The 15,300-nt window shown below is 45.8% G+C and overlaps 1 protein-coding gene across 3 annotated transcripts; it reads left to right on the top strand.

Moving 5' to 3' along the window:
- The first annotated feature begins 461 nt into the window (after window positions 1-461).
- Window positions 462-14,353, top strand: LOC110549427 (calcitonin gene-related peptide 2). Of its 3 annotated transcripts, XM_060366996.1 has the most exons (8): window positions 462-585; window positions 7,581-7,664; window positions 8,147-9,940; window positions 11,010-11,105; window positions 11,351-11,488; window positions 12,789-12,857; window positions 13,086-13,269; window positions 13,835-14,353. In XM_060366996.1, the coding sequence occupies exons 4-7, from the start codon at window positions 11,017-11,019 to the stop codon at window positions 13,243-13,245; spliced, it is 456 nt and encodes a 151-aa protein (XP_060222979.1). In that variant the 5' UTR covers window positions 462-585; window positions 7,581-7,664; window positions 8,147-9,940; window positions 11,010-11,016; the 3' UTR covers window positions 13,246-13,269; window positions 13,835-14,353. The 3 variants fall into 3 exon arrangements, with proteins under 3 accessions (XP_060222979.1, XP_021494285.1, XP_060222980.1); XM_021638610.2 differs by lacking the exon at window positions 7,581-7,664; XM_060366997.1 differs by lacking the exons at window positions 462-585; window positions 7,581-7,664; window positions 12,789-12,857 and having other exon boundaries at window positions 7,941-9,940; window positions 13,835-14,351.
- The last annotated feature ends 947 nt before the right edge of the window (window positions 14,354-15,300 follow it).

The following is a 15,300-nucleotide window of genomic DNA, read 5'->3' as shown; positions in this document are numbered from 1 at the left end:
TAGCTCTCTTTAGGTTTAGCAATCAACAATAGAATATGCAGAGACACACCTCACACAATGAACCCCAGTAGACAGGAGCTGGAACATGCAGGTTCTAAAAGCTAGAAGAAAGTATATTTTATCTTAATTATGTAGAAAATTGTCAAAATGGATGTGACTCAATAAATTTTTTTCAATGATCCCCCTGAGAGTTACATGGACAAACGAAGTAGTCAAAGCCAGGACACTAGTTAGGAAATTACTGGAGTTGAATATGCAGAAGCTGATGGTGGCTGTGGAGGTTTAGATAAGAATTGCTCTCATAGGCTCATATGTTTGAATGCTTGGTCATCAGGGAGTGGCACTATCTGAGATGGATTAGAATGATTAGGAGGTGTGGCCTTGATAGAAGACGTTTGTCACTGGGCGGGGGGGGGGCTTTGAAGTTTAAAAAGTCCATGCCAAGCTCAGTCTGTCTGTCTGTCTGTCTGTCTTTCTCTCTTCCCCCAACCCTCCACAGATCAGGATGTAGTGCCTGCATGCCACCATCCTTCCAACCATGATGATAATTGGACTAAACCTCTGAAGTTTTAAGAAAGCCTGAAGGTAATCACTTTTGTTCATAAGAGTTGCCTTGGACATGGTATTGTTCCACAGTAATAGAGCAGTGGCTTAGTCTGGGTCCCAAGTAGAGATGAGAAAAAGTAGGAATTTGAAATGTGTTTGGGGGAGAAGAGTAGAGTTATTAGGGTCTCCTAATTGAGGTAGATAGTTTGGAGAAGGAAATATCAGTGGTGTTTATGCTGAGATGGGCAGATGTCAGGAACAAATTTGGATAGAAAAAAATATTTTTTTTTTAGGATATGTTTAGAGATAATCATTAGATGTCCAAGTGAAGCAGCATGTTCAACACACATCCGAAAGTATCTCATAAACCTTTTTAGGAAGACTAGGAAATTAAAACATGATTTACCATGGCTCTTCTTTTATTCCAGCCAGAGTCCTGGGTAAAACTGTAGGATCTTATAATCCGAGGCATTCCTGAAGGAGGAAGTGATCATTTGATGATAGCAGTTATACCACAGGAGGCCAGAGGTTCTGTGTGTGTACCTAAGAGTTACTGAGGATTAAAATTGCTCTGGATGACTAGCACACGACTTCCTATTGGAGCATTTTCATAATGAGGCTGATTTCCATTGAATGCATTATTCCTGGCTGTATAGCTTCCAAACCTGATTCCTGTAAGGAATCTGCCACTGCTGTAGTTTGAATGTGTCCCACACAAGATTCAGGGCTTGTCATTGAAATGCTTTTAAAAGATAGAGTCGCTGAGAGATGATTAGGTCATGACGGCTTTTTTAAAATTAGATTTATTTCATGTGTGTGTTCATATATGTATGTGTACCTTGGTGAGAGGCCAGAGGACAACCTATAAGAATTAGATCTTTCCTTTCATTCTATGGGTCCCGGAAGTTGAACTTACGTTATCAGGCTTGAAGGCAGGTGCCTTACCTGCTTAGCCATGTCACTGGCTCAGAGAGGGCTCTTTCTTTATTAGCAGGTTTATTTTTCTTGAAAGTGAGGCTTTACCCAATGGTCAGTTAGGTAGCCTTTATTCCTCTGCCATCTGATGACTTAGTATTACGAGCCTCTCCAGCCTTGATCAAGGCTCAGAAATGTGACCATTTTTGCTTCTTTTTAAATTTTTTTTTTAAATTTCTCATTTTTCCTATTTTGACAAAGTAGCACAACTAGAGTAAAATACCACCCAATACCTTATGTACACTCTTGTATATATTTAAATTAGTTAATTAGAAGATTTTATTATGCTCAACTAAGTATCCAGAATAATACAATGTTAAATGTATTATGAAACGTATTATGAATGGTTATACATGTATGTACCGTGACCATCTATTATTTTAGTAGTACTTGTTAAAAGTTAATTTTAATTCAAAGGAGGAAAAAAACCCCTCAATTTTAACCCAAACAAGGTAACCCATTAAAGAATATACACATTAAACAAACTCATTATGATTAACTTTCTTGGCTAAAGGACAACTTCTAAAATGGTAGTTTTCATAAATAGGGTCTAATAAATAATAGATTGATTTATGAATGCTGCTAAATTAGGATTGGCATTCTGTCTTATTTACCTTTCTATTGCTGTGATAAGATATCATTCCCAAAGCAACTTACAGGAGAGCTTGTCTGGGACTTCAGTTGGTGTCTGTGACCATCATGCTGGGAGCACGGCAGCAGGCATGGCTCTGGAACAGTAGCTGAGAGCTTGCTTCTTGATACACAAGCGTTTGGCAGAGAGAGCTAACTGGGCATGGCATGGGTCTTTTGGAACCTCAAAGCCATTCTTATTTAAAGGACCACAGATACCTACCCTGATTAAGTATGTGAACAGTATGTCCTTTCTTTTTTCTCCTGGAACCAAAGGCCTCTGTGTAGGTTTGGTTTACTGTTGTGAGAAAAATAGAAGGCCTTGATGTTTCTCTGCATTTGCTTGCTGATCAAAGAGGAACTGACGGGAACTGGCTCTAGGATTAAGAGGCCATTGAAAGACCTTGACACTAAGGGAGAAGCCACAGCAGCCTGTCATAAGCCTAGTGTCTCATATTTCACAGTTTATTGTGAATGGGAGCTTAATCCTGCCTATCTGTAGTGTGAGCTTGTCATGGCAGATACATTGTTTGGTATTATGAGCCATGGAAGACTGCCAGTGTTTTCAATTGCCACGTGCATCATAACTCATCCTGAAAGCACCCAAACTACCTGCCTGGGGATTTTTCTCTGGCCACGGAAGGTTGGCCACGTAGGACAGTTAAATATGCTGGGATAGGCATCAGTAGGTAAGTAATTTACTCCATGGGTGGAGCAAATCTGAGACATGCTTTTTACTGTGGCCCACGGGATTTTCTGGGGATTAAGCACCCATTTCCTATAGCAGTAATCTGCTCCTTACTGTCCTTTAATGTCTGCCTTCTCTTTCTTACTTCCTCATAAATCTTACTGGTGCAACTTCCCATGCAAATGGTTTGTTTACCTCTGAATTCTTGACTCAGGGTTTGCATTTGGAGAAATGCAAAGCAAGACAATAATTAACATTTATACAGTACTTGCTGTTTGCTGTACACTATTATAGGGACTTTATATCTTATTTGATGCCCATGTCAGCCTTATAAAACAGGTAATATCATTATCCCTGTTTTATAAAGGAAGATCAGGAATTCCAAAAAGTTTTCAATGATTTGGTTACTTGCTAGTAAATGTGGGAGGCAGATTTTGACTACCAGGTAATCTCACTGTGTGATCTGAGTAGTTAACTCTCTGCTGCTCATTAAGCTAACCACCAGCTACATGCTACTACTTACTTTTAACTTCACTAAAGCCATATAAAATAAAAAGTTTAGCCCTGCAGTTGTACTAGCTATGTGGTGAAGAGTGACACGTGACTAGTGGCTACTGGGATTGGGTTCAGGAAGTTCCAAAGAGCACTGTTATAAAGGTGCTCTCTAGCTCACAGCTTGTACAATACTTTTGCTCCTGTCTATGGGTCTTGACTGTTAAAGAATTAAAAGGCAGGAAGTCTCTTGAGCCCAACAGGTAGCAGAAGAGAGAGCTGGACCCAGGGAACAGGAGCAGATGTAATCAGCAGTTGAAGGAAGGCTTTTATGGGGGTGAAGAAACTCATATATACACTAGGCGCACGCACGCGCGCGCACACACACACACACACACACACCTCTGCAAAGCAGAGGAGGGACAGGGACTTGGGAAGCTGAAATTCAGTCTTTTCTCAAGGGCAGGGGATTTTTAAGTCTCTGAAGCGTCTTCTTCCCCTAATTTAGGGCTAGTCAGTTTGAAGAAAGATAGGATGGCTGGTTGGCCTGCAATTGTTGTGTAGGCTTGTCTTGAGTAGGCCTTGAACTTGTGCCAGGTCATCAGTTGGAGACCTACTAGTAGGAGGAAAAAAAACCAAACAAACCATAAAGCCTTTGCTTTAAGTTCCAGGCTTTTTGCCTCAAGTAGGGAGGTTGAGGAAGAAGCTGACCACCTTGAAAGTTTATCTTTGATTTCTAGCCAAGCTCCTCTTCCTCTCTAACTGCCTACTAGGGATTCTGTCTAACTACTGTCAAGACTCAAAAACACCATTCTGAGATTTTGTGGAGAATGAATACCTAGAAGTGATGAGGCAGGAGTTCCACAGCAGGCAGTCAATGGTGGGTGAGGGGTAAATAGGCTAGCTCACTGGGGTCAGGACATAGCACTCTCTGAGGAATGTTCCTTTGGTGGTGCCTAGGAGTCATCCAGAGAACATTAAGAAGAAACTTAACATGAGGGCCTTTACAAAGTATCCCTCTATTTGAAGTGTGTTTCAGCAACCCTGGGAATTTACCTTGACAAAAGCTCCCAGTATCTGAGAATATTGATGATTTTACTGTAACTAGCATGACAAGGAAGTTTAAGGACCAGTATTTTTACCTTCTTTGCCTTGTAGAATGGCTCTGTAAGATCAGAAAGAGAGGGAGAAGTCACATTGGGTCCTGTGAGTCTGAGCCAAGAAAAAACTTTAATCATCTCAGAGGAACTAACCTGAGTAATTCCTGACGTCACTCACCTCTCAGAGTGACCAGCCTGGGTCTGCGCCACTGCACTTTGCTCATTCTCTGGCAGACAGAGAGAAATCTAAAAATATTCTCCAGAAGGGACTTCTGTTAGTTTGATGGTGACATCTTTATTTCTCTGGGCGTGGGGAGAGGCCTGTGACGAGCAGTAGGAATCAGGGGAAGTAGAGTGCACCTTTTACCCGTGGGCTAGTCTTTTCACCTAAGACTACAATATGAAGAGAAAACATCGCGAAGATGTATGCCCTTGCTGTAAATCCCGTGCAGTGAGGGAAGGCATGAAAAGAAAAAAGAAAAAGAAAAGAGCTCAGGACTTGAAGCAGTGGCCTCTTTGTTGGCAGTTACACAGTGGAGAGTAATTGCAGGCTTGGGGATGGGGTGGGGGTGGGGGTGGGGGATGGGCCAAGGGTGCACAGTTAAGACTCTAGGTTTGTCTCAAGTCTCCTGGGTCCTAGAAATGACTGAGGGGTTACCATAACAAGTGGGGGACTCCCTGCTCCCTTTTGTTTACTTTGGGGCTTACTCCCCATTCTGACCTCCACCCTACTGCTCCACACAAGAAGTTGGAGGACTTCTCTTAAACAGTGATAAAGAAACCCCTGAACAGAGCACTTCCAACAACTGGGAGTTTAAGGTTTTACCCCGTAACACGTCAAAGTCGCCATCTGGTAACTCTAAATGGAAGTCCATGTACGAACAATTCTCCTTCCCTCACAGTTTATTTAGGACTTCACTGACCCCTCTTACATATGAGTCAGCAGAGAAGAGGGACTAGAAATGCAGGGATCACCCCTAACAAAGAAAGAACAAACAACCTATTTTCCTTACTGTCAGAGAGCCAGGGCAAGCTGAACCTGTGTTGTTTGTTTTCTTTGGGGCTTTGGGGGATGGGTAGGTTTTTGTAAGCCTATAAAAAGGAATATTAAGACATGAATTCAGGCTCTTGAAAATCAAAACTATGATTAAAAGAATTTAAAAACCCGAAATACCCTCCAAAGTTAGGAGAGACAAGCAGGCAGGCAGATGGATAGACAGACAGACAGATACAAACACACACACACACACACACACACAGAGGCAGATGGATAGACAGACAGACAGATACAAACACACACACACATACACAGAGAGAGAGAAAGAGAGAGAGAGAGACAGAGAGACAGACAGAGACAGAGAATTATTAAAGAAAATGTCCTACTGAAGGGCAGAAACTTCAGATTGCATGTATTTCCTGAGTATTCAGACAATAAATGAAAACAGAGCTCACCAAAGCACCCCATAATGACACTTAGTGCACCAGTTGAGGAGAGGGTCTGGAGGTCTATGATCCTGTGACAGCAACAAAAGGGCTGCACTAGAAATAGATTAGGACTAGAAGATAGTAGAGAATAGTTTTTAGACGTGCAGTGAAAATGATTGCTGTTGTAGAATTCTTCCCAAAGAGCCACTGGTAATCCATAGTAGTGAACAAGCTCCATCAAAGTGAAGGTGTAAATTGATGAAGGGCAGACAGGATTCGAAGAAAAGATACAAACAAGGCAGGGAAAGGACTGGGCAAATGGGAAGAGGGACAGGCCAAGTCAGTGCAACCAGACTAGACTGTCTGGCAGTATGTTGATGTGGTGTCAATAATGCATTTCTCAAACACCCATTTGACACAGGGATTATTGCTAGGGTAGGATTGTTTTATTTGGGAAATAGAGGGTATATAGGCAGGAGTTTTTCTTGTATTCACTATGAATTCCTGTATCTAAGACAATGCCCTGTATAATGTAGGTCCTCAACAAACGTACATTGACTGAAGTACAAATGTACCTGATATGCATTACTAGTTCAGATACTAGTTAAGACACAGCTAGGTAAGATACTGGTTATTCTTCCTGTTGCCATGACAAAAAGCAACTTAAGAGAGGAGGTTTGTTCTGGCTTGCATTTTGATTGGAGTTCTCCATCATGGAGGGCAGGCATGGTGGCTTCAGGCAGCTAGTCACATAGCATCCAGTCAGGAAACAGAGAGAGGTGGCTGTTCTTTGTGTGCTGTGCTGGCTTTCTGCTCTCTTTGAGGACTGGAGAACCAGCTTTGAAATGGTGCAACCACATTGGAGGTGGGCTTTTTCTCTCCAACTACCCTGATCTAGAAAAATCCCTCACAGACATGTCGAGGCATTTGATTTCATGGTGATTCTAAATGCCATCAAGTTGACAGCAGAGACTAACCATCACAGATACACTTCCAAAACTTCTGAAGCCATACGGCACAAACTCGTATCTCACTAAAATTTCAAAAGAGGCTTTTGCAAAGGTTAAAACTAATTGCAAAATATTTAAGCTGAGCATCAAAATATGGAAGAGTTTTTTTTTGTTTTTTTTTTTTTTTTTTAGCCAGATATTGTTCCTAGGAAGGTATTCTTTATGCTAGTTAGGTTGGTGGGAGACAGCTTGAAGCTTGAGCTGGTTCCAGGGAAATCAAGATGCAATTTCCTCCATTTAGAAAGCTAATTACCTTATTGACTTTTCTTCTTGTTCATTCACTAATATAATTCCAAGCTGGGTTGAGAGAAAATGCCTTGTTTTGCTTTTCAAGCTGGTGGACTCTGGCATACCATTCCGGAAAGTTTCACCAGTACACCCATTCCTCTGATTAAATGAAAAGTGGCCATCTTTGGATCCGGAATGTGTGCTTCCCCATAATGTCTCTAAATTGGGTCTATGGCCCAGTTTAATTTGGCTGTGAATTCATTGTCTGATTTTAGGCTAATAACCTCTAGAAGTGTTCCCTGTTTCACTCTTTCTAACCTCACCAGTTTGTTCTGTATATACTATACACCATTGACTGGGTAAGGAAAGGAAAGAAAAAGCCAGGTCAAATAATTCTAAGTGCATGGAGGTAAAATAACCAGTCCTGTGGGTCTTCCAAGAAGATAACCAGCTTGCTGAACAGGTTTTAATTATTTTTGTTGGCAGTGAGAGATGTTGGATGCCTTTACAGAAACTACGGCATACTTACACCCTAGTTAGTCAGCGCCAGGCTGGGGCTGTGCTGAACATGTGAGTAGCAGAGGACTGCACTTCCGGCTGCCCTCTGTCTGTCTTCTTAGGACTTCTCAAGAGTCCTGGTGTGGCAGACCCTGCTTTTGGAGATTTGTGGCCTCCCAGTGTCTAATCTCAAATGTTCTATCTTCCTGAAAGAAAGATTTTGGGGGGCTTATCAGGAGACCAATCTGGATTCCTGATGTATCCCTCTTTTTTCCTGCTTCCTCATGTTAGTGATGACTGGGCCAGGCTGGAGAGCTGGGGGTGGGGTTTTTTTTTCATCCAGTCTCTCCCTTCAATGATGGCCAAGTGCCTGTGGAGCATGATGTGGCCTGGAATTACTGTACCACAGCTTTGTCAGACCCCAAAGACAATGACAGTAGTATGGGAACCAGTGGTGCAGGATGCTCCCACCTCACAGTCACCTCTCCACCCACAGCCACTCTCGGGGCCCAAAACCCAGAAGAGGGACACAGATATCACCCTATTCTTTGCAGGACTTTTGGAGAGAAGGTCATCAAATGAGGGCCACACCCGTGAGTTTCTCTCCATCCAGAAGCGAATTCAGCCATCTGGACGCAGAAGAAGAAAATCCTTGAGAGAGCATTGGTGGGGTGCCCTGCATGGCATTCGTTACAGTGACATCCTTTTGCCCCTGCTGGGGGCAACTTTGCTCTGTATCTAGCTTCACCACTGTGCTCCTCTGGGAGCTGCCTCCCATTCATCCTTCCTCACTGCATTGCTCACGAGGATTGGAGGCTGGGGTGGGGTGGGGGGAGTTTCCCAGCCTGGGCTTTTTCCTGAGGGAGGGTGGTGTCACCGGTCCTTGTTCCACCAACTAGGGCATGAGACAGAGATGACTCAGGGAACCTGGTCAAACTGTACCCTGAGTTCCTTTCTAATTGCCGGAAACTGAACACCAGGCACGGCCCTCCGCCTCAGGCATAGTCCTTCCCACACGCTGTAATCCCCAGCACTTAGTTGGGCACCAGGGGAGTCCTTGGGCAGCAATGGAGCAATGGAGGGGGAACACCTAAGCTTTAGGGGTGAGTGCCAGTCACTTTCGAGTAACTTCGGGGCCCAGAGGTATCTTCTCTCCACACCTGGGAACAGGGAGAATGTGCAAATGTGGACCCACAAAACAGCCTGGGGAACCGGAGACGCTGGGTCCCTTTGCTTGGGCGTGCATTTGTTGATGTGCATGGTCGAGGCAGAGTGGCCACGCGTCTGTTCCGGTGTGGACGCAATTCATGCCTGTTTCTGAGAACAGAAACAAGAGCTTGTTTTTGGCCAGAGCTCAGCTGATTTGGGTTAGTGCGAGCGGATGCACAACTTTCTGCTGAAGCGTTCCTCGTGGCTGTGTGAATGTCAAAGGCACCTGCGGTTCTGAAGCTTAGGGATGCTTTCACCCGCAGCTAAGCGAGTGCGAAAGACCCTCTCGCCCCTGGGCTGTCACGCCTGCTCGGGTGGTGGTGCAGGATCCGGGTTCAGCCCTCAAGCTACGCAGAGTTCGGCGGCAGTGGGGATGAGGGGGAGGAGAAGGGAGCGGAGACCCAGGCAGTGGTAGCTCCCGCCCAGAGGCTCTGCAAACCCTCCAGGGGCGCAGAGAAGTGCGGGAACCTACACTGCACAGCGCGGGATGGGATCCCGGATTCTGTTAGCGGATGCAAAAACCACAGTGCAGGATTTGGACGGTCTGGTGCGGGAGGAGAACGTTCAGTCCCCTGTGCAGTCTGTTCGCCTGCTCCCCAATAGTCTCCAGGTGAGCGATGCCAAGGACTGCTGGAGTGCCGGCTGGGAGGCAGACATGCTAGAGTACCCTAACGGATCCTTCTGGTGACACTCATCTTCCTGGCTGTATCTAGTGAAATCCTCTTAGAACCCAGGACTGCTCACCCTGCCTGAGAGCCCGGCCATGAGGCACAGGAACCCATTGGAATGGACAGCAAAAGGTTGTAGGCTCCAGGCCAGGCATTAAAGAGGTTGTGACGCCAAACTCTCCCTGGTTTGCTCACACGTTCTGGACGAATCCACCGTGGCTGTTTCCTTACCCCGCCCCCACCCCCACCCCCATCCTCAGCAATGACCTGCAGGAGTATAGATCGCTTCAGCTATAAAAACTGTGAAAGCTCGGTCAGCGCTCTGATTGGTGGAGAGATCTACTGCGGATGCTCCCCCTCCCCCAAGATCAGACAATAAGAGACCAGAGCTCCTGGGGACAAGGCGTCTACAGCCCCGTGTCTTCCCGAGTAGACACTTCGCTGTCGGCCGTGCCGTGCTCGGGTTACCAGGTGAGAGACTGACTTCTCAACTCATTCAGCTCACTCTCCATTAGTTTGTCTCCTTTTTATTTTATTTTTTATTTTTGATACGTTTCACACGGTAGTCCAGGTTGGTCTGGAACTTGGAACTAACTATACAGCTCAGATTGGTCCTGAGGATGTAGATCACAGCCGCAAAGCCACCACACCCAGCTCTACTTGGCTCCCTTTGCTGGCCAGGTTCTTCATCATTCTCCATCCATTTCCATCTTCCTTCCGCCGGTGCTCTCGTCAGGAAGTGGGGTCCTGACGTTTTCTCTTAACTAGCGTGAGTGCGACCCTAAAGCACACCTTTATGGCTACAGGGCAGTGTTGGAAGCTGGGGACCCCCACTTTGGGTGTCGTGGCTCCTCTTTGGGGGCAGGTGGTCTGGCTGCACTCTAACCAGTTTTGAGATGGGAGTTTCTTGATTCCGAGGTTGGGGAGCACCTGTCTGTTCTCCTAGATGTTTCCAGCTTTTAACATCCCAGGGTCATCAGCAAGCATCTGGTCACCAGCTTACACACGGGAGGGGAGGGGTCCAGCACCAGCTGCTAAATTGCACTTCTGCTGTTCTGAGTCAGTTTACCTGGGACTCAAAAAAAAAAAAATTCTCCCAACTCTGCAGATGGAGAAAGAGGTTAGTTCCACGCCACCTTTCCAGCCACCCCAGAGCAACCGTTCAGAAAAGGTCCTGAAAATTTCAGCCTGGGAGAAGTCCAGAGCAGGGAGACAGCAAGACCACTTCAGAGAACTGTGTGGTTCTTGTTTTCTTTACAGATGAAAGCAAAAGGGCAGGAAGGGCAGGTGTGAGCTGCTGCAGGCTGAGTGCCTATAGCTCCTCCCACTTGTGGTTAGAACAAGCTAACCACATCTACCCTCCCCCACCTGTTTCTGCTCTATCCAGCCACTCGCTACACTGTGTCTTGAGGTCCCCAGTAGTCCTCTGGCAAACAAAGGAACAGTGGTAGAGGAGGTGAAGGAAAAGTTAGCAGGGGCAGGACTAGAACCATGGTCTATATAGTCCCTGTGCATTTGGACCACTCTTCTCTTTTTACAGAGATACCATGGGCTTCTGGAAGTTCTTTCCCTGTCTGGCTCTCAGCAGCATATGGGTCCTGTGCCTGGCCAGCAGCCTCCAGGCGTCACCTTTCAGGTAAATTAGCCTGAATCAGGAATGCAGCTCGGCTCCTCTCCTGCTGCCCCTGGGGTGGGTCAACTCTGTGGCTCTGTAGCCCCCACATAGTTATTGGTAAATCAGCGCCCTCATGTGGGCACTGGCCTCACGACCTGACCACAAAGCCCCTAGGCAAAAAGCAGGGTCTGGGAAGCTTGGCTGCTTATTTGGGGGGAGAAAGGCAGAGACTCAGAATGTGCGCTGGGTTTGCTATACCTCCACAGGTCAGCTCTGGAGAGCAGCCTAGACCTGGCTACCCTCAGCAAAGAGGAAAAACACCTGCTGGCCACACTGCTGCAGAGCTATGATCAGATGAAGGCCAGAAAGCTGGTACAGAAGGAGCAGGAGGCTGAGGGCTCCAGGTAAGGCCCCGCCTCTCCAGGCCCCATATATTCAGGAGGACCTATTCCAGAGAGGTAGAGAGACAATGGCCAGCAGTGCAAGGGGCTGAGCTAATTGTCCCAGTCTCCACTGGGAGACAGACGTTCCAGCGCCACCAGAGAGACTCAAACTGGTTACACACATTAAAATGTTTTCTCCTGAAAATTCTTGGGAGAGGAAGTGAGCTGTAGACTCGCTCACTGTGGGACTTGGACTTGTGCCGATGGTGCCACATCGATGCACTGGCTGACGTAGGACAGGTAAGCGTGATGCCAGAGGATGGCCTAGAGTATCAGGAAGTTTTCACAGCTTTCAGCATTTATTGTTCTTTCAGCTGGCAAGAGGCCATCATTTCACACTTGCAAGGGGGAGGTTGTAAGGGTGGGAGGGGCCTGAGACAGGTAGATCAGTGTCTGAAGTAGGTCTGGAGCATCTGTAGAGGGTACCTGTTGTTACAGGGTCAGCTGCCTGTGTGCCCCCAGCTTGGAAACAGACCAGCCCTGGCCTGGCTCCAGCACTACCCAAGGAAAAGCATGTAACCTGCATCCACCCTGAGAAACGCCCTGCCAAGCGTGAAAGATTGAACAGCACATGGAATGGCAGGGTTACCCCTTCCCCTGCCCTTCCCCACGCTGCCCTGGCCTACTGCAACTCCAAGCCTCCCCAATAGAGTTTCTAGTCTCCCCGCCGGGTTTAACCTGCTGACTGTCTAGCATGACTTTTCCCTGCAGTCTGGGAATCTGAATACATGAGTTCTGGGCATGTAGGTGCAGGATCTGAACAACTTTCCTGCCTTGTCTGGCACGGATTTCAGGCCTGAAACACCCATGAGAAGAGAACTCAGCAGGTTGCCCATTGCTTTCGGCTTGAGTGGTCCCGGGGTGCCACCCGAGCTCTTCCGAGTCCTTCCTTTTTCCTCTGTTTTTCCTATCTTTGTAGCTGTTGCATGTGCACCCCTCCCTGGTTGTTCCACAAGCTGGCAATAGCAGGGTTAGAGTGACTGAAGATGTCAGTGACTAGGGAGAGAACCAAAGCCATAGATCACAGTTGAGGTAAGAGACAGCGAGGGAACCTTCTGGAGCCCTTAGGTTCATCTCCTGCTCTGAATAGTGAAGTAAGCATACCCCTCACATCTTACTTAAAAATTTTTTAGTAGAATCAGAGTTGTAGGGATCATTGCTTCGGGCAACATGTGAAACTTGTAAGTGGCCAGGGCCTAGGAAATAGCCTTAGCTTCAGGGGAGCTGGGCATGGGGCGTGATGGGCACCTCTGTGATGCAGCTACCGCAACAAGCGGCAGGCAGGTACTCCTGAGACGAAGCTGCGGATCCTGCTCTTAGCCTCAGAAAGGTAAGATGGATTTTTTTTTTTTTTTAATTTGGTGATGGTTTGGGGAAGAGTTTCTGGCAAAGACTCGGGTCACTTCCCTGAAATGCTTTGATAAATGCACTTAGGAGAAGCACTTACTGCTAGGTGGCGTGTTGGAGGGATGAGGTGCTTCCCTATGGACTTCCCGGAGGGGTGGGAACACCCCAGCCTTCACTGAAAAGACTTCTCCCCTTCCCTCCTGAATCTCAGCAACACTGCCCAGAAGAGATCTTGCAACACTGCCACCTGTGTGACCCATCGGCTGGCAGGCTTGCTGAGCAGATCGGGAGGTGTGATGAAGGAGAACTTCGTGCCCACCGATGTGGGCTCCAAAGCCTTTGGCCGGCGCCGCAGGGACTTTCAGGCCTGAGTAACCAATGGTCCCAGGAAGAAGGTGATTTTGTACTCTGGATGGGGGAAGGGAGGACTTGGGAGCTAAGATTCACATTAGGAAGCCCACTGGCAGTGGTATGGCCTTCAGGTCCTTTATCTTTAATACTAGACTTCTTCCTGAGATGGTGAGTCCCTTCTCGAACTGAATTTGAAAAATATAATCGAAATGGCAGGAGAGACTGCACATTACTAACAGTACCTTTGGTATCTTTTCTGTTTTTGAGTCAGCCTCAAGGAGCCCAGGCTAGTTTCCAGCTCAGTATGTAGAGGCTGGCTTTGAATTCTGACTCCCCCCGCCCCAGCCCCAACTTCCAAGTGCTGAAGTGGCAGGGTCTCCAGGACTTCCCATACTAATTAGCACTTCCCATACTAATAGGGTCAGTGTTATAAGCCTCCTCACCCTCCATATTCAGAATTCAGGGATGCTACACTGTTATCCATGACTGTGCTTACTTACATGTGTGTATCCTTCTTCTTTCCCTTATTTTTATTCCTTTCCTCTCCCCTACCCTCTTCTTTTGCCTTTTTTCCTTCTCCCTTTCTCTTCTTGTTTCTCTTCACCTCAGGTTACATAGAGCTGAACTCACCACACCTATTAATGTTTATTAAAAACAACCTGGTGAGAAGACCCCGTGGACAATGCGTACGCTTGCATCCTGACAGATTCCTGAGTAAAGCACTGTTGTTTCTTGAGAGCAAAGAAACCGGGTATAAATGAGTTAATTCTGTGTTTGTTTGCATCAGTCTTATACTGAGTCTGTGGCTAGTCAATGTGATGGCATCTCCCACTGGCTTTCCTAGCAGCAAACCACAAAGGTTCCCCAAGAGCCATTCAGCTGATGGTGGCAGCCTTGTTGAACCTTAGGGAGATGTCAAATCACTGCCTCTTACAGCCGCTGGGAACTCATGGTAGAGGAAGTGCTATGCCTTGATGTCTCAGAACATGATTGTATATTTATTTAAGGAAATGTCAAAATTGTACCATTTGTGAACTTCATCAAGATTAAAACATATTTTGGATACATTTGTTTTGAAGTTGGTGGTGGTCCAGTTCAACTTTCTTCCTATGTAATAATAGTAATAGTAATAATACTAATAATAATACTAATAATAATAAACACTCATGAGTGTTTAGTATTATTCAGTGTTCTAAAAAATTGTTATACACCTATGATGAATTGACTTAATCATCATGGCCAAATCGTAAGAAGATACCCACACTTGAGGAGAAAAAGGCAAGGAGAGGCGAGATTTAGGGTCACATTAATAAACCGTGGTAGATCTGTGATGGTTTCCAAGCACACAATACAAGCCACCAAACCTGATGTTTTTCACAATGGCCTCTGACATTTTCCAGGGACCCTTTCTTTGGCCTTCCTGCCTGACATGGTAGACTCTTACATTTTGAAGACACATAAAAAAATTTTAAGCATCTAATGTGCTAATATAGTATAATGAAGTCTTTTGTGCCCCTTACTTGGTTTCAAGGAAAACCAGTAGCAGCGTTGCTACTCTACAGCCTATCTCTTCTTCTACTCAAGAGTATTGCTGGATCAGCACATCTGTAAGGATTTACCATGCATTTCTAAATGGAAAGATGTTGAACCATAACCAAGTCCTATTTTTATAAAAAAGATTTATTTATTATTTATGCAACATTCTGCCTGCATACCAGATCTTACTATAGATGGTTATGAGTCACCACGTGGTTCCTGGGAATTGAGCTCAGGACCTTTGGAAGAACAGCGAGTATTCTTAACCTCTGAGCTATCATCTCTCCAGGCCCCATCCAAGTCCTATTTAACAAGGAAAATGAGTACATTCATTATTTCTTAATTCTTTACTCTGACACATGTAGTAATGGTTTAACCTTCTCCGGTGTTTATATATCCACATATAAAATCCTGGCTGATATTGACTATTGCTTCTGGTTCATACCTTAAGGTCCATTTGAGGTAGAGGTTCTTCTCTATCTGTTTACCTCTTGCAGCTCATTGGCAAGAGAGACTAGGTTATATGCGCAATAGTTTCC

Source organism: Meriones unguiculatus, chromosome 14 (assembly GCF_030254825.1).
Source record: "Meriones unguiculatus strain TT.TT164.6M chromosome 14, Bangor_MerUng_6.1, whole genome shotgun sequence".
In the NCBI taxonomy this organism is placed as follows: domain Eukaryota; kingdom Metazoa; phylum Chordata; class Mammalia; order Rodentia; family Muridae; genus Meriones; species Meriones unguiculatus.
Note: the sequence above shows the minus strand (reverse complement) of the source record. Positions and strands in the feature narration are given on the sequence as shown.